Source organism: Homalodisca vitripennis, chromosome 6, assembly GCF_021130785.1.
Source record: "Homalodisca vitripennis isolate AUS2020 chromosome 6, UT_GWSS_2.1, whole genome shotgun sequence".
In the NCBI taxonomy this organism is placed as follows: domain Eukaryota; kingdom Metazoa; phylum Arthropoda; class Insecta; order Hemiptera; family Cicadellidae; genus Homalodisca; species Homalodisca vitripennis.
The window spans coordinates 72,868,602-72,888,843 of NC_060212.1; the positions used below are offsets into that span (position 1 = coordinate 72,868,602).

The 20,242-nt window shown below is 33.4% G+C and overlaps 1 protein-coding gene across 1 annotated transcript in view; it reads right to left on the reverse strand.

Annotated features, from left to right (window-relative positions):
- Positions 1 to 20,242, reverse strand: part of LOC124364435 — a 76,510-nt gene that overhangs the window by 29,667 nt on the left and 26,601 nt on the right. Inside the window, exons 9-14 of the mRNA XM_046819929.1 lie at positions 17,434 to 17,602; positions 11,935 to 11,989; positions 9,561 to 9,685; positions 5,633 to 5,819; positions 3,187 to 3,399; positions 2,584 to 2,829 (exon numbers count right to left, since the gene is read on the reverse strand). Coding sequence (XP_046675885.1) covers positions 2,584 to 2,829; positions 3,187 to 3,399; positions 5,633 to 5,819; positions 9,561 to 9,685; positions 11,935 to 11,989; positions 17,434 to 17,602 — 995 coding nt within the window. The remainder of the gene's footprint in view (positions 1 to 2,583; positions 2,830 to 3,186; positions 3,400 to 5,632; positions 5,820 to 9,560; positions 9,686 to 11,934; positions 11,990 to 17,433; positions 17,603 to 20,242) is intronic.

The window sequence follows — 20,242 nt, forward strand, 5'->3', positions numbered from 1 at the left end:
ATTATTTATACTCTGAACTGAGTAAATACGTACCAGAAATCTGTATTCACTCCTACAAGTATTAGACATTTTGAAAGTCAAGTGGACGACCGGAAAATACTGCAATTAATTCAATTTTGTTTACTATTCAGTTCTTCGGTCTACTACTACTACTAACCAGATGATCATGATGATGATGCTCTTACAAAAAGAACCCGCCTTCATTGAGACACTTCTGTTCCCCTTTGTGACTCATGAGTAGTATCTATCGACTGTCATAACAAACATACGGCACAATAGACAAGACTAGTTTGCTGATTGAATGTTTGTTTATTAGTTTGGTAAAAGAAAGATTCACCTGCCATGTCTTTTCTTAAGTGGTGAGATATGAACAGGGTTGATGAATGAGTGTACATATTCTTAGTTATTTCCAATAATTATTTTCCTTATTACATTAAAAAATTGTTCAATGCTTATGTTACGTAAAAAACAGGTGCAGAATTTGGGTTAATCAATGAGTATCTTAGTTTATCAACATACCCATATTTGGCACCCGTTTACTGAAATGAAAGTTATTGCCGTCAGATCTTACTATCACTGCCAACATACAACCCAAAATAACATAATCCAAATTAAAGATCTTAACCCTTAAAGCGCCAAACAGTTTCAGCTAAACTCTGGATTAGCGCTCATTTATTTATAAAAAAATTAAAATTAGATTTTCTCAACGCTAATTTTAATTTCTTTTTTTAGCTAACAAAATAAAACAGAAACTGCAAAAAAATATCTTTTATCATATTTATTGCCCAAAATACACATGATTTACTATTTAGCGTTCCAGCTCCTTTTTAAATTGTACCCAATGCTTACTGTTTCCTTTTTTTAATTACGTATATAAATAATGACATTGCGTGCTTATACGTAATAGAATAGAACTAGAAAATAAGTATATTACATATTTAATATACAGTTATTATAAAAAATTAAATTTACATGCCAAAAATTTGAAAACCAAATATTTTACAAATTCTTAGTCCTCTAACGGGTGTTATATTTTTCTAATTACAAAATGGTTTTCAGATGTTTATAGAAGTAAATAAAAGATTGTAACACTTATTGGAGTAAAAACAAGCCTAAATATAAACAATAAAAATAAATGTAGAATTTCGGAACAAGAGCCAAAATACATAATTATAAATATAAGGAGTAAAAAATATTTCTACGAGGAAAAAAGACTTTTATCGCCATTCAAGAAACTGTTTATTTCAAAAGTTTATAAATATATAACTTTCATAAAAAGATGATCATATAACACATAAAACTATTCGCACTGCTTCAACAGGATATGAAGAAGAACACAAGAGCTGCCCGGCAAGGCAGTGACGTACGCATAAATGTGCTTGCGGCGTTGTGCAATACTACCAAACTGCCAGCTGTTCAACAAAAACCGGTCCAGTATTGATCGATAAACACAAAGATTGTCACGTGATGTGGCACAGCCCCGCTACACTACTGTAACATACACCCCTCACAATCTAGCGGACAAACTCTGAACTAACAGTGCAAAATAGTAAAAACAAGTATATTGCGCATCTACGCGCTTACGGCGTTCAGAGCAAAGTCGATCCTCGCGCGCATATGCGCTTACGGCGCTTTAAGGGTTAAGTTTTATAAGAAACAGCGAAATTCGTAATGAGTTAGTGTATTATTTTAAAAATAATATAGTACTCAAAACAAGCTGAATTTTGTTACTATTCATACATCTCAAGAGTCAATCAATTATATAATATTATAATAATTATCTTGTGAAGTAAAAATTGTTCATAACAAAGAAGAAATATTAAAATAATTCCTGATATTTAATACAATCAATGCCTTAACAAAAATGTTTGTAAACTCTACCTCATTAATATTTGTACCAGGCCGTTCAGAAAGTAACTTAAGTTTTGGAATTAAAATTGCATCATCATGAGGAACATAATTGTCTCAATTTATTCGAAAGCTAAATTTTAAAGCTAATACCATAACATTGAATTAGCTTTACAATTGCACTGTAACTTTTCTCCTCCATCTGTAACTGAGGCCAACTTTGAAGCTTGTGATAATATGGTTCTTTTGTCATAATATCATATAGTAAACTCCTTAAAAGTAAATAAATTTATGTGATCATAAAGTGATGATATTCACTAATTTTCTCAATCAGTTTTGCCACAAATCCATCTGTGAAGATGCTCAGTCAGCTATTTTGCTTTTCGTTATCAACACTAGTGATTTTATTTTTAAATATACTACATCACAGTCTAACCCTTTCACTCATGATCTCATAATAGCCTTCAAAAAATTGGTAGTTAATTAAATTGGTTTAAAGTTTGTCACTAACAAAAATCTAATTACAAATCGTATTTCACAACTGGTAGAATTTCGAATTACAGTACACAATTTTTTTTAGACAATCACACCACACTACTGAAAAGAGGAGTAAGAAGAACCTTGAGCCACCACAGCTGAGTAACAAAATGTTCAGACACCCTACCCCTTCTCCTATCACACTGCCAAGCATAAGTTACTTTCTGGATGACCTTCATACATTAACCTTAACCACACCTTGAGTGGTGACGTCTGCAAGGGCGGACGCGACTCCAAAGTCAAGTTTCCACACCAGTTGGCCGTCAGGAGCCAACGCCAGGTCCACAGCTCGGTAGTCCAGCCGGCGCCAGTCAGGGCCGATGTGTATGGTACGACTCGGTCCACTCATGCACACATACCCCTGGCAGGCACTCAGATACTGGGCAATTTCTGGAGTCGAAACTCGAGTCCATCCGTCATTGTGCTCCAACAGAGTGTCCGTTTCTTATAACACGAAAATTAGTACTTTTAGCACCATTTCTCAACCATATTAGATAAAGCCTAACATTAAAAACAAAAATTTTAGTTTTTAAGAGAGCTACTGATAGGTTTAATAAAAGTCATATGTTGCTATTTGAATTTTTAAGATTTACACGTTTAAAATATCTTAAATTTGAACTCTTTTGATATGGAAAGTGACAACTTAACATATTTTCAGAATGAGTACTTCTTTGGTAACTTTGGATAAAAATTAGGAGTTGATAAAATGTTTAACTAGTAACATGGCAGAAGAAAACTGTAAAATAATGGCAAATCTTACAGATTTTATTAGTATTTAGTATAATGTTACTGACTACCAACCTGGTGATGTATCACAGGTGTCTTGTGCCAATGGGTCTTCAAAATCAGTTTTTTCGCAGACCTCCTGGCTGGGTTTCAGCACAGACAGGTTGATGTCAGGGAGACCAGGAGGGTTGGCAGCCTCCAGCGAGGGTATGGCACTGCTGCTGCCTGATGGTGGGCCGTAGCTGAGTGCCTCTTCCCTCAGGCTGTCACTGGTCGTCTGAGCAGTTTCTAAAACATGCACATCAGGTTACAATTACCACATATAAGATCAGCCCAAGACTGTACATGGCACTCCTTAGTATGTCACAATAATTGTAGTTTGTTGGAAATTTGTATCCCTTGATTAAATGTGATATAGTAAAGTTTACCTACCATAATTTACTAAAATAATCGGAAGATGAGGAAAAGCCTTCCATTACTGCCATCTGACTGATGAAACAAACATTACTGTATTTATATTTTTAAGGTTAATGTACATTATTGGAATCAAGAAAAACAATCACATTGATTTAAATGGGCTTTTGGTATAAAGATGGAACAGCACCTGAAATGTAACACCTTTTTTATTAAATTTTTTTAACCTTTTTATTAATGAGGGAAAGAGCCTTAGACCTTTGCGCTTCCCTTCTTATTTTTAACTCTCAAATCTGAGGCTCCTGCAAAAACTTATAAGATTTAAAAACTCCTGTTCTCTAATGTCCTTTGGGCTCAAGATATAAGCTCCTAGGAATCATTTCCTGGTTTTGCAAATAGCGGGACAGTTTATCAATATGTGCTCCAGCGATTCATTCAGAGTCTACATTCATCAGTCTGGTTTAGACCCAACTTCACCAGATGTTTCGAAGAGGACTATATATATCTTCCTTGGTTAAATCTACAAGTCTTGACCATTCTTTTGCACATGGAAAAATAAACATTTTTAACTGACATAATCCAGAGACTTTTCTCTAAGTCTAGGATCTAATCCTATTTTCCCAAACATTTAATACAGGTTTACTGTTGGAGAAGGTTATTCCACAGCCTGTCTCTAGTCCTACTAAAAGGCTCTGAGAGCCAATCTTGGCAAGAGCGTTGCTGTTTCAATACCAGAAATGTCTTTTTAGCCCGGCATCTGGCCAAGGACAACTTGGAACTCTGCCAATTCCATAAGTGCATTCTTATACTGCCTTTGAATCAAAGGAGCAGGCTTCAAGCACATTTAAAACTGCCTGAATGTCTGTTAGTATTAGATATTCTGCACCTTTAAGTCCTCTTTGATTCTTCTAGCACATTCTTTGTTTGAAGGTTTGTTTGATGTTTCAACTGCCATGACTTCTGCTTGAAAACCGTGGCATAGTTCCCTGAGGGCATTGCCAATTTGGCTCCTGGCTCATATACTCTGAACCATGCCCTTGAATATGGCGTGAACCATTAGTGTAAAACTGTAGGTAGTGAAAACCTTCAATAGGGTAGTCCTCTATTGTATTCAATTTATCTTTACTTCATATGGAGACGATATATGGTTTATCAAAGGAACACACCATGGTTTATTTCTTTACCATGCACTCGGATAAATAAGTTAAAATTTCAGCCTTAGAAAATTCCTGTATTATTGCCAGGAACTCTTTGCCCCACTAATGTTTATGCATGGTCTCTGGAGATTCTGTAACCTTTTAGATCTGTATTTTGTTCTACTTTCGATCACCACATGAGCTGCACATATGTAACCATTGTTTTTACTATGGCGTCATAGATCCGATATATCATCCAGGGATTTAGTCCCCATTTATGTCCAAAGAGCCTTTCACAAGCACCAAGAGCTTTTAATAAAATAATTACAATATCAGGATTCCATGTGAGCCTCTTGTAGAATGACTCTTAGATACCTGACCACATTGGAATACATTACAGTACAACTATCTGGGAGCACCCTTTTCAGGGCATTATTGTAGCAGAATCCTCTCTGAGCTTTGCTCTTATTTTACTGCTTTTTAAGAGAGCTTTGACTTGACTTCAGAGCATCTGAGGAAACTCCAACCCTTTCCAGTGCTACCTCCATGGATCCTATTCTGTCAAAAGCTCTTCAGTACCAATAAAACACAAACTAGGGCCTTCTTTCTCTTGAAGGTGTCTACCACTGTTCTACTACATGTATTGAAAGAAATAACATTTATAGTTCAATCAATGTCCATTAAATTTTGTTTTCATACTCAGAGATCTAGTACAATTCAAGTGTGCAGAAGAGTAAATTCAACACTACCCTTATCTCAAAACATTCTACACACCATAGAGAAAGAATTAAAATACTCTCCTATTTAATGTGGCTCCTACTAAATAAATAACAGAAGCAGTTATTATATTTGTTACCATTTTGTACACATGTACACTACGACAAATTGATTGCAAAGACTAGATATTTTTACTATAAATACATACCTAAAAAACAATTAAATTACAAGCTGTTAAAAAATAACTGACTTACCTTTGTTTGACTTTTTATCTTTATTTAGGAGTATCTCTCCAAGGTTGAATGCTTTGGCTACTAGTATTTCTTTGTCTTCAACGTCTCTGAGGATAGAATCAGGACTCCTGAGATCAGGTAATATGTCGGGAGGAATCGTCCCACAGAGACGATTGGAACTTGAAACTAAATCTAGCGATAAACGAGGCTAGAAAAGAAAACAAGGCAGGTGTAAGCAAGTATAGTTGGATTTAAACTTTAATGAAACAAACTTCAAACCGCAAACACACAAGACACTTTGTTGGAAGAATAAATCCAACTACATTAAAATATAAAATTAAAATTTTATAAAAATGTTACAATTATTTATTTACATTTAATAGATAGTGCACGTCTGGTTACTTAGCTCAATGTGGAAGATAGTACATCAGATAGTTAAAATACCACATAACAACAAGACAAGACAGGTTGAAGTAGGCTAACACACTATTGGTACACAAAACATAATAAGATTCTCGAAAAAAAACAGAAACAGATTAACCTGGACCAGGTTAACTAAAGCAGTCAACCAAAGAAAAATTTTTAAACTAACAATTCTCTTTCAAAATCATAATTAACTTTACTGATTGAACTACTCAAAATACATAACAAAATTACTAAAAAAATTATCTTTCACGAACAATCTTCACACCACTAGAATTTTGGAAGATCTAGGTCAGGATATCATTTATGTCCTTAAGAGTATTAATAATTAATACTATACTAATAATTTAAAATTATTTTAAATTTATACAAAATTAAATCTATTTTTAAAGAGAATTGTTATTTAGGTCTGATTTACACTACTTTTTCCAATTTATGAGCAACCAATGATGAAAATGTAATAAAAATATCTTGTACCTCCAAAAAACTTTGAGCCAAAAACAATATTTTATAAATTTAATTAAATGGCTAAAACATTAATTAAATTTAAAGTATTTAAATGAAAGGACCAGTGTAGAAAGTCATAAATCATACTTACATTCTGAATTTATTAAAAATCATGCAATTAGAGTGGTCTCAATCATGATATCACATTTTTAACTGTATTTTACAATAAATTTAAATTATACTTAATAATTGTTGAATAAATAATTTAAATTCTACTTTATAACTGTTGGATAAGAAATTTGAGATATAAGCTTATGCCATGTTTTTAACCACCAATACAATGAAAATGCTTAAGAATGTATTCAAAACATTGAGAAACATTTTTAAGTCCAAGCACTCAATTTTTAACTTATGTAATTGAGCCCTTAGCCTGGGAGGTAGTTCTCTGTAAGAACGCAGGGTTATCATCACATTTATCTTTGTGATGATACAGATAAATCTCTGTATCATCACAACACAGCTCTGTATCATCATGGGTCTCTCAGCTGAGACAGATTAAATGGCACCCGCAATTTTCCAGTTAAGCTTAGCTGGCCACTATGTGTGGCCGACTTTACTATCTTTATTATGATCTACTATGGCTGCAGCTCATAGTAATGCTCAGAAATGGTTCAAAACTAAAACACTTCTCTGCAATGAAAGTAAAACGCAAAATATATTACTTAGCCTTTCTCAAAACAATAACCAATTTGTTAAATTACTGGGAATTTGTATTGACACGAAATTGAGTTGGAATGACCATGTTAACGGATTTAGCAAAAACTTTCGAGAGTTGCTTTTCTGTTTCGGAAATTAAGATCTATAATATCTACTGAGTACCTTGGGACAGCATATCTTAGATTATTCCAATCTCATATTGCTTACGGCTTGATATTATGGGGCCATTCTCTAGCAGTCTCAGATCTGTTAATCATCAAAAAGGGTTATTAGAACCATTTGCCATGCTGCACCATTAGATCATTGCAAATGCCTATTTATACAGTTACAAATACCTACCATAATTAACCTCTACATTTACCATATTATTTCTTTGTTTGAAGTCTATTTTTGACGATGGAGGGATTGTGAGGGAAAAGTTACCATATTATATTATACACTAAAGCAAACCTCAGAAACGTTTTCATTAGAAATCAATTTCATACACACAACACCAGAAATAAAAATAAGCTTGACATTCCTCAACATCAACTGACCAAATTTGGAACATCCTAAATGGTAAATTGTGTAAGATTTTTTAACAAGCATCCAGAAATTGCTCATGTTACTCCCATAACTGATTTAAAAAGAAAATTTTATTTATGGCTTTTTAATAATCCAGTTTTTAAATATGGATGTCAATATTCAGTTTTAAATCATTGGGTTTTAATCTTAAAAATTATGTTTATTTTACAACTGTAAGGTAAATATTTTTGAGTCTGTTAAATCTGTTTTGTGATTTTCAATAATGGTTTGTTTCTATATTAGTATGTTTTATACTAAAAAGTGTATTGACAATGCCTATTTCATTGCATATATGATCAACGGCAATAAAGATCTTATGTCTTATTAAGCCGTTATAAAATTCAATTTTCATACAGATGTGTCTGGAAAGTGTTGTAATATCTTGGCCAAATTCAAAACTAAATTAATATTTCACTATTTGCAGTACAAACTATAGCAAACATTGTTTGGATTTGTTTTTTTTATCTGAGTGACAGTTTTAATGTAGCTGCTATAGTGTATACTATCACTACTATTCCAATAGCAAACAATCTTTTCTTCACTCATAGCTAATTTAACTCTTAAAATAAATCCGTCTTGAATAAACTTTCAAAACTCACCACTTTCAACCAAAGATCTGATTTCATTCCTTTCAATGATGAACAATAAATATAAAACATATTGAAAAGTTTCAAAAACCTAACCTGGATCTAATGAATTCTTAGCAAAAACAATAAACCTTTTTGGTCTGCTCTTACTAAATTCCTAGTAAAATAACTAATCTGCCATTTGCCATCAGCACTAAAAGTTGAAAGGTAATACCCCAAATTTAACCCTAGAACTTGTGTGCATTTTAGCCTTAACTGGCACAGCTTTTTAAATCCTTACGCAGACTAAAAAAAGGAAATTAACTGCAAAATCAGTTACCAAGCAAAATATAAAGTGTTATATATTGTTTTATTCATAGTAAAATACAGTATATTAAAATATATCAAAATAGGTTTATATTTAAAGTCATGGATGTTTGGTACTCCAAAATTAAAATGTTTATATTCTAAACATTTTTTTTATTTTCTGCAGCATTTTCCTGGAGGATCCACTCTATAGACTGTGTGACGGGCAGGAGGAAACTGCTGAACACCTGTTCTTTGATTTTACTGCAATAGCAAGGGAATGCTACACCATACTAAGTAGTTTGGACAAGGTTGGTAAATTTCCCCAGGAGGACCTGATCAGTTGCTTTCAGTGGTTTGTAGAACTCCTGAAACTGTGAACTGGTTGGCCTCATCGTATACTTCCAGACTGTGCAAAAGGCCCTTGATGCTTAAGTGCATGGCAATAGGTGGCTGCTTAGAAGAAGAAGGATGCTATGAATATTTTAAAGGGCATTACGGAGGTAATACCATAAATTACTAGTATCTTGATTATATTGAACGTTTATAAATTTGATAAATTATCAGTACGCATTTCAAAGCAAAAATAATGTAAAATCCAATTCTTTATCAACACTTTCTACTTCTGTACAATGTACGGGTGAGAAAGGACAATCATGTTGGAAGAAATATTTTTAACATCTAATTTATTTACTTAGTAATATTTCCAAAACAATGTCCATAGATAAAATAACAATAATAGTGCATCAATATATGCTACTTTCAAATCTAACCACAGATTATTTATTTTTAAAACTTCTGTGAATTACAGTATACAAATTAAGGTCCATTTACAAGATATGTTTTATTTTACCATTAGGCATTTTTACCTTTCAATGTCAGGTTTTAATTCTATAACAGACCTATGTTATTAACTATCAATCTACCTGTGGTTGAGATTCTGGAAGTACATTGTTGTTTCTGGATGGAGGTCTTGTGTTAGGTTCACTGTCGCAGGACTCCACCGACTTGGCACTGGCTACACTGACAGTGTCAGAACTGGACTCCACCCCTGCGTCAAGGTTATAGCATTATAGCCATGGCTGATCACTGATTGAGTGATGGGAGACGAGATCGGCCAATACCACACAAATGTTATACACACCCACTTTATTGTCTTCAGTACCTAACATGTGCTCTCTCACTGGCATTTCGAAACACTCTCCCTGGAGTTTATCAAGTAGCTAGATGTGATCTCTCTTTTTTCACCCTTTTAGTGCCAACGTTCATACATACGGACATAGCAAAAATTACTGAAAAATGCCCACGTCTGCACTTAAGGACGTTCACATTACAAATTCTACCATGATACTGGAAAAAGGTGTAAAAATTATTAGGTAAGCACCAGTTGAGTGTATTTTTTATATAACAAGTTGGCATTATATGCATGTTCAATGTGTTTTTAAACAAAAAAGGTATCTGTAAAGAAAATAACCAATAAGTATCAATTATATTGTTATTCAAACCAATTTGTGGATTACTTCAAAACACCAGTAACTAGCAAGCCTATGTTATAAAAGGAAGGTGAACTGGAGCTAAACTCAAAATTCAATTGAATCAACCCTTCTTACCATAGCTACGATATATATAGAAGCCTAGGCTGCCTAACTCAGCATCAGGGAACCTGACTTTTCCTCAAACTTGGTGAAATTTATGAACTATGTTCGATATTCTGAAAAAATCACCTGTGCTCTACCTCACTGTGGCTACCTCGAAGAGCTTCCAGCGCATTGCGTAGTTGAATAATTATTTATATATTTTCTATTATACATACCTTGTAAGTGTTTGTCTATGCTCGTAAAATATTGTATAATTTATTTTTATGGGTAAATACCTGAAATATTAGTGGCCGGCCAACGTATTGAATATTTTAGTGTTTTTCTCAAATGTTGTTCAGTTCATATTGTCGCTAAAGCTTTAAGGGATACTTGTAGCTTCAAATTGTTGAGCTTAAAACCTAGAAATGGGAATCCATCTTTTACTCTATTACATGAAATGTGCTCACTTATTTCTGGGAGTCATTTGATAAAATATTTTTGTAATAAATAAGGCGCTTTCAACTCACTTGGGTTACATTACTAGCCAGAGTAACTTGTTATATTCTGTTATTAATTTTCAGGTCAAAACAACAATTATTCAAATTTTTCTAAAACATTACTTGCATTAAATGAGTTTAACTTTCTTAGATGCACGTATTTGTCTTAATTCTATATTTTAAATAGCCTACTTTTACACTGGTTGGTTAAAATTTAATTTATTTACAACCTTGCTCAGTAACGGGTCTTTTCCATGTTCTGATACCGTTCTCAAACTTGAAACTGCTGCTGAATCCCCCTGATCAGTAGGGGGGTCTGGGACCATAGCAGGAAAATTTTGAAATACTATGTCCTAAAATAAATTTTTGTTATAATACATATATTTTACATAAATATATTTCACTATTAACTAAATAAGTATATTTGAATAATTTACAGTACTTATATTTTATATTGCCTAATTAGTACATAATTCATGCTGCTGGAGATCTCTGCTTACAGACTACTCCCCCAAAGAATGCACACTAAAACTAAAGAAACGGTTTTAGTTTATAAAATTAACAGTGAAATAACTCTACCACCAATCACCAGGAAGCTTATATAGAGATAATTAAAATATTCTGCAACAAATAGAGTTTATAATTAACTAAAACAAAATTTAATCATAACACAAACAAAATAGTGCAAAAAGTAGTTAAGTTTAAATTACAAATCAAGACCAAAGTGAGATCTTGATGTCTACTCTCGGATAAAAAGTATAGATATACAAGTTTGAAAGTTGACACCAGACTAAATAATGGAGCTACAATAACAGGAAACATTAAAGTTTAGCTTGTTTATTTCTGCATTTCTACATATAAAACTGTTACTAACACCATAACTTACTTTTCAACCAAACTGTAACTTTGAAAATTCATAGCTCGGAAACTTGTGATCCGATTTAGACAAAATTTTTATGCAATACAGATGCACTGTAATTGAGTATGTATTGAGTATGTACTTCCTGTCCAAGTGAAGTGGCAAATTGTGGTGGATTTTTATTCAGCTTTGACCTTATGAGCATATTATTCTTTATTATTTAGAACTCCGACATAGACTTCGACAACTATAAACAATTTATTATAAGATCTCATATAGAACCTTAAGAAATATACATCCCTCCTTCTTCTAAGGCTTAAAGTATACTAATTAGTTGAAAATAATTTTATAAATTAACTAAACTTACCCACACCATTAGGCGATCGGCTTGTTTTGTTCACTTTCTGACATTTTCCTTTAGCCTAAAAAAGAGTTAACATTATTAGTCCAAAAATTACATAATTATTTAACACGCGAGAGATCGCACTCACTTCCTGGACGCGAGAGGTCGCACGACGGCAAATTGCTCACGCTCGTCCTTTACTCAAATTGCAGCTTTAATTTGGTGAGAAAAGTTTCAAAAAAAAAAACTGAGTGTTGTCTCTATTACTGTCTTTCAGTATATACTAATAAAAGTAATTGGGCACTTAAGTTCTAACAAAGAGAAATATTATTATGATACACTGTATATTTGGTTCGGAATTGGTGACTTTTTGGTACGAAAAAGGTCGAGTGTGAGCAATTTGCTGCAATAATATAAATTAGGCTTTTAAATGAAACATTTTATTACAATAAAGTATTTTATTATGAGGAAGAAATAAATTTTATAATATGTATATTTCCTTAAAACAAAACAAATTGCCTCAAAAACGTTATAGTATAATAAATCAATATTTAGGCAAAAGATTACTAATTCAATAAAATATTATGTACAAATGAAGAAACCTATTTTTTATAAAAGAAAAATTATAAATGTTAACGAAAAATTAAAATTTCTTTCTAAGTTTCATAAAAAGTTAAAATATAAAAACCCCTAAATTAGTACAAGTTTACTAATTTTGTTTCAGTGGACATTATCATCTAAGCTAACTGAAGAAGTGTGTCTGTATTCGAAAACCAATGTCTTTAGCTTAGTCAGTGTCCATAGCTTCATCTGCATCAGCACATCGGGTACAGGTGGCTTTTGTGTGTTCTTTACAAATCGGAATTTGGCAGGAGCTGCAACTTACAGTAGTCTTCCTGTTCTTTCTTCTAGGACAAATTCTGCAGTATGGGTATCTTCATACCCAGCAGGGATCACTTCTGGCTGGTTTATACCTACCAGTTGAACCCACCACTGGGCACAGCAAAAACCGATGTGCCACTTTAATCTGGGCAACCTTATGGATGTCCAGTAGCGGCACATCACTAACCGCAAATGTTGAGATTCTGGGGTTCATGGGCAATTCAATAGGTCTAGTCTACTGTGGAAGATGGCTGTTGGAGTTGGTGGGGTTTGTTCCCTTACCTCAGAGGCTCTTGTTAACCTCAACAAGGGTGTGCCCCCCCCTGCCTACTTTGACTGGAGAGGCTGGTTCACAGCTGGCCTCCCTTCTTCCGGGATGACTTTGAGATGTAGTGCCCTAATTCTTCCTCATGGATCTCGATAGGAGGCGGCCCCTACTCCCTAACCTTACCCATTCTGAATATCCTATCACTCCGGAAGCAGCACAAAGGTCCTTACAGGACTAAGTGCAATTTATAAGCTTCTTGTCCTAAGAGAAAAAAAAAAAAAAAAAAAAAAAAAAAAAAATTGGTATCTTCCCGCAGCAACCGGTTGTTCATCTTCATCCTCTATAGGATTTAGTTTGAAGACTTCCATTATTCTATTTTTCATTTGCCGTCCAATGTTATACTGTGGACTTGCCCAAATTTTAGCCTGGTCAAGGATGAGTTGTCGTCCCAAATTCATTAGAAATGATCGCCGAGGGAGAACTTTTTCTTCTTCAAGTGTCATATTATTTGCTTTGTGAATTATGTAGGCGTTTATACCTCCAACATTGAGCATGAAGAAAAACATTGTCAATGGCCAACGATTTGATATTCTTGATACACTATACTGTTTTTGCATGGCATCACAGACATCTACCCCACATTTATATCTGTTGTAGAAGGTGATTATAGTAGGCTTTTGGTCTTCTCCACTGTCTTGATCGATCTCATCTGTCTCAGGGTCGAGAGTAAAAGAACAAATTTGTTTTTCTTGGGTTTATAAGATACTAACGCTGCATTTTTTGTAAATGCAAACATTGAGCTGTTGATAGGTCTTTTGTTTCCTTTTGGGTCTGATGTTAGTTCTTTAGGAATCTCTTTTTTATTTTTTTTTATAGTTCCAACTATAGTTAGATTTTTTTCGAGTAAGTCTTGTGCAAGGGGCAGAGACGTAAAGAAATTATCACATGTCACATTCCGTCCCGTATTTGCAATGGGTGTTGTCAGCCTGTTTACAATGGCCCTAGCAGAGTTGTTTAGTTCGTAGGGTCCTCTTTTTTGTTTTGAAATAAATACTTCCAAGTTGGATGTGTAAAATGTCTTGGAATCACTCATTGCCCACACTTTTATGCCAAACTTGCCAGGCTTTTTTGGCATATACACTCTGAAACTAGACTTACCTCGAAAGTTGGGTAACATTTTGTCAATGGTGACGTATTCACTATGGCTATAGTTTGCTTGGCATAAGCGTACAAATTCATCAAATATCTCTCTCATGCAATAAAATTTGTCAACCGATTTCCTTTGTCGGCGACCTTCTATCTCTCTGTCATCAAAGCTAACATATCTTAGCAAAAATTTAAATCTGCTACAACTCATGGTTAGCCTGAATATTTCAACTCCAAGACCATCGATATTCCACAAATCAAAAATGTTTTGATGGCTAGAATGAAGTACGCCTGCTAGGTAAAGTAGGCCTATCACTGCTTTCATTTCCACTACATTGGTTTCCCTTGCATCCCTTTCCCGGTTATACTGTCCTCTGACCTCACTTATTTTTTGGTTAGTATATGTGACAATATTTTCTATAACTTCAACAGGGTAAAATAGCATCCAGCATTCTAATTCTGTTTTAGCATGTCTGGCATTTCTAACAGGCCCCGGAAGCTGGGTAACAATATTTCGCCTTCTAATGCGAGTTGGTCTATTCTGTGGCCTTTCAGACCAAATGGTAGGGTTTGGAGTATCCCTTCCACTATACTTAGGATTAGTAATAATCTGACCTGGTACTGGTAAGTAGTGCTGATCATCTTCAACATCCGGTTCACTTTCAACTTCACTGTCTGCAGGTAGTTCTTCATTGAAGCTGTGTTCTGAATCACTGTCAATCTCGAAATCCCTTACCAATTCATTTTCATCTATATCACTTACATCCGAGTCATTCACACCTAATTCACTTGAATTCAGCTTTGAAACGGATTCTAACAGGTCCATAATTCTTCTCTGTTCTTCAAAATTCATTTTTACACAATATAACTAAATCACAACATCACAAAAACATTAAAATATTGAAGATTTAGAAATATTTCCAATATTTGCAGATTTAACAGAATGCACTATGGGAGAGATCGCGCGAAGGCATATTGCCGCGGCAGGTGCAGAGCTACAACAAAAATTCCACCACTCACAAACAAAGCCAGCGACAGACTAACGGTTGTCAAGGTCAGGTGCAGGGATGTACTGGGAGGGATAAAACGAGACCCTGTTATCCTGGGGCATCACTGCAAACGAAAATATAAAGAAAGCAAAAAAGCGCGGCAAACTGCTGCGGGCGCGATCTCTCGCGACACTCAAATTTAAAGTATACACAATTTTCATTGCTTTTCTTTGTAAGAAGCCATTAACATTATGATTAAATAAATAATCTCAACAGTATAACATCTGAATGCGATTAATTGATTAATCTTATGAAAACGTTGTTTTATGTTGAGTAGATACTTAATAAATAGTAACATATTAACTAAGTCTCCCTGTAGAATAGAATAGGTTTAAGAATTTTCCAGAAACATGCAGGATAAGCAAGTATACGAATTGATTACACATAAATAGATTTGTGTTAAGTACAAACACAATGCTTCATTAAGTCCTTGTTACTTCTTGACTATAAGAAAAAATAGATAGCATATTTATACCAACTGTATTAAATTGTGTTTTTCTTCCATAGAGCAAGGATTGTTACTTTTTTAGTTCAATCATTTATATTTATCCTACCCTATAACCAACTCCAAGCAAACCGTCCTATCCGTAAGCAAACTACCTGATCGACAAAGGCCAACCTGTACCAGATGTACCCTCCATTAGGCCAGTTGGCCCTCAAGAAGGCCAGTTGGTTCTTGAGTAAGCCGGCTGATCCTCGAGTAGGGTAGATTTGAGCACATGTGTGACATTCTGATAGTTAATTCATGTGCAATACTCGACGTGACACAATACTGCCATGCTGACACAACGAGTCATCTGACCAATCTTTTTCCGTTCATATAGCCAACACAAAAATACAAAAACAGGGAAACATTTATTCTTGTTCAGTATATGTTACTTTAATTTTCCTATCAAAAACTAACAAAAAGTATGTGTAGTTGGTATAATGCATAATTACCACAAATTTAATATATTGTTTAACCACCACAAAGCAAACATTTCTTTATTTACTCACTATACATTATGTACCCCTCCCCCTAAATTGCTGGCCTAATTTTTGTATATTTGCAAGCCATTTGGAGAAAACTTAAAACAATTTTCTTAAAACTAGCGTATTTATTGATAAAAATCAAATATAACTATTTACAAAACTGTTCATTTCAAATAAATTTAAATTAAATACATCTCGTCTCACTAAAAAACAAGATAAATATTTCAAACTAATCACGACACGAGTAAGAATAATGAGATACGTAGTAGACATGCACTTGTGACAACCGAGAAAGCAGTAATAAACGCCACACATATGTTTGGTTATGGCTCTGTAGGAGACGCAGAACTGATGAAGTGGTCTGAGTTAGAGAAAGGGCTCTCCCTACCCTCTGCCGTAGAGTGAAGGTCATTTATATATATATACTTCCTCAGCAACTATGATAAGCACAGAGCACCAGGCATTTTGAAGGCCTTTTGTAAACTAAAAAATGACAAGAGACATGATCTATAATATCGGATATAACTGTATTTGGCTAACTGTCTGTCGATATAACTGTCTACCATTCTAATATATCCGTCTGCGGTGTGGGAAGGAGATATTAAAGTAAATCACACCATTACTCTTTAAATTTTCCTCTTATTTATCACAACTAATGTGCAAAGTTTGGTATCTAGTTTTAGGAGATCTAGAGACAATAATTTTGTTATAACAAGTTCAAAATGGTGGCTAGCTAAACAGCACGTTTATTAACCTATATTTATGGAACATTTTTGTGTTTGAAATGATGAGTACTATCCATAAAAGTTTGTGATACTCTTTACTACACTCTGTATATGTTATAGATTCCAGAAAGAATTTTTTTATACGTTTGTGTATTTAGGTTCCAGCTTAGGTTTTATTAACACATAAATATAATAAATTTTGCATTACAATTTACTCGAGATTCTCTTTTATAAAAACATTTCAATTGTAGTTATATTCTGCTTTGTTTCAAAACTAATAAAATTAATATTATTGACATTTAAAAACAAAAATTTATTTCCAAAATATGTTTTTTACATTACAAAGTCGAATTTGATTTAAGAACAATTCTATTTTAAAATTTTTAATTTATTATGTTGGGTATTATATTAAGTAATTAAAAAAGGTATATTGTGATCAATAATTATATTAAAAGCATAGACTGATCCATCTGGAACTTACTCTCCTGTAGATAATGTCATCAAAATCTTGCTTTCCGATCTGCTCCAAGATCTGTACCCTCTCATCTAACTGGACTGTCAGCTCCTGAACTTCGGTGTCCAGCGGCAAGACAGGCGGCAGTTCCAGCTCCAGTGCGTCTGTTCCAGTCATCACATTCTCTTCCACTAACCTGGACAAAATAGAAGCCAATTAATGACAAAAATGGACAAAATTAAATTATGCACTCATAAAATGTAATAAGTGTTTATATTAGTCCGACATTATATGTGTTTTCTAACATTTTATTCCATAGGTTCTACTTCTTTTTAAGGAAATTCTTCTGGAAACAATGACTTAGCTATTTAAATAATGGTCAAAATATAAAATTTAATAACATTTTTTTAAATATACAGAGTGGCAATTACACAACTTTAGAACTTTTAAACGACAAAAGATACCTAAACTAAATTTGCCATAGCGTTACTGGTAACAGTAAGCTACTTTTTTGTGTACATGGTGATCGGATGTCACCTTTGGGGAATGGCCCAACAGGAGCAAGAAAAAAATTTTTAATGACAGCTTATGTTGAGTTGTACATTTTAAAGGTCTATTTAAACTAAAAACAATGCCACAAACCGTACTTCTAAAGATTTATACAGTTGGAAGAAATGGATGTGTAAAGTTTTAAACATGTTTAGTATATTGTAATTAAGAAATAACTAATACTGTATCTATTACAAGTTGAAGGACTTATTTGAGTAAAGTAAGAAATGAGAAATGAGAGAAATGAGAAAGTTTATTGTCTTTAAACATAAAATATGCAATCGACAAAGTCATTCTATGCTAAAGCTTAAATCCCACTATTATATATTGTGTACATTAACAAACTTGTCTAGCGGGCTTAGTCAATGTTACAGGTAACAATTATTACATTCTTTCATCAACCAGGCTTAGCTCTAATTTAGCTAAAATTTAAAAATTTATCAACGATATAACAGAAAAATTTACAAAAGGATAAATTGTAATAGATAAATTATTAACAATTAAATAAATAAACAGGGGGTACTACACTAATTTTAAAATCTTAAGGTACACACAATATAAGGTAATATCACAGGCCAAATAACTTTGTACAGAGTAAAACGCTTTATCTTTGAGCCAATGTTCTAAAACTGCCTTAAATCTTTTTAATGTTACATGCCATGCCTCTTGAGGCAGTTTATTGAACATCTTTAATTTCATAATACAGTGACTACTTCTAGTTTTTTTCTAATTGTATTGGTAACATTTCTATCATATGGTTTTTCCTAGTAGGATATCTGTGAACTTCTTGTCTAACCCTGAGTGTTTGTAGATTTTCTTTAACATCAACCAAGCAACAGTAAATGTATAGGCTAGGTAGAGTCATTATCTGTAGTTCTTTAAAAAGAGGCTCACAGGACTCTCTTTCTGGGACATTTTTTATTACCCTTAGGGCTCTCTTTTGCCATATGAAAACCTTTTGAGAACCACAGCTATTACCCCATAGTGTAATGCCATATCTAAGATGAGAATGGAAAAAGGCATAATAGGTAGTAATTAGCATATTCGTTGTCACAGAATTCAAAAGCTTACGTAAAAGGAATGTGACTCTAGATAATTTTTTGCATAACTCTTGAATGTGTTGGTCCCAGCTCAATCTACTATCTAGGTGAAGTCCCAACAGTTTTACAGGCTTTACGTCTTTATAAATATAGTGAGTCAAGGAAAAAATTATTTTTTCTGTTTTGTTACTATTTACAACAAGGTTGTTTGCTTCAAACCATTCTAATGCAGTTTCTATGGCTTGTGTTTCGTCCTCAAGCAGTGTATCCAAACTTTTATTCCAGCTCAAAAGTGTAGTATCATCAGCGTATAAAACTGATGGGCAAGGTAAATTAAAAGCTATGTCATTCATTGATATGATGAATAAAAATGGTCCAAGGACAGATCCTTGGGGGACTCCTGCATTCACACCTTTAAAACTTGATTTTTCTTGGCCCTGGACCACCATTTGTTTTCTATCGTTAAGGTAAGATGCTAATAAATCAAGTTCTTTATTCTGTATTCCATATGCAAACAGCTTTTTTACTAATAAATTGTGCGAGATACAGTCAAAAGCTTTTGTCAAGTCAATTAAAGTAGCAGATGATATTAATTTGTTCTCAAAATTAAAAATAACTTGTTCCACAAGTTTTTTCTACTGCTTTTACCGTATTTCGCCCCGGTATGAAACCAAACTGTTCATTACAAAAGAGGCTATTTTCAGTAAAATAGCCGCTTAACTGTTGCTTAATACAAGACTCCAATAATTTACTAAAAATGGGAACCAGAGATATTGGTTGATAGCTTGATGGGTCATTTTTATCTCCTTTTTTAAATATTGGAGTAACTTTAGCTATCTTAAAAGAACTGGGATATACACCTTTCTCTAATACCCTATTAAAAAGAAAATGTAGGGGCTCTAAGATTATTTCAATAATTTCTTTAACAATAAAGTTTGAAAACCCATAGTAGTCTTCACTACGAGATGTACTTAGATTTTGCACACTTTTTAAAATATCAACTTGTCTAATTGGTTTCCATTTAAAATGTTTTCCATCCTCAGAACAATTTGTGACATATGTATTTACATAATCAATGGCTTGATTCTCAGTTACATTTCTATTAGAACTACTTAAACTTAACTTACCTACTAAATTAACAAAATAATCATTAAACGTTTCAGAATCAATAACACTAACTTGACTAGAGCTGTTACTACCATTGCCATTATTTGATTGAGCTTTAACTATATTCCAGGCGGCTTTAC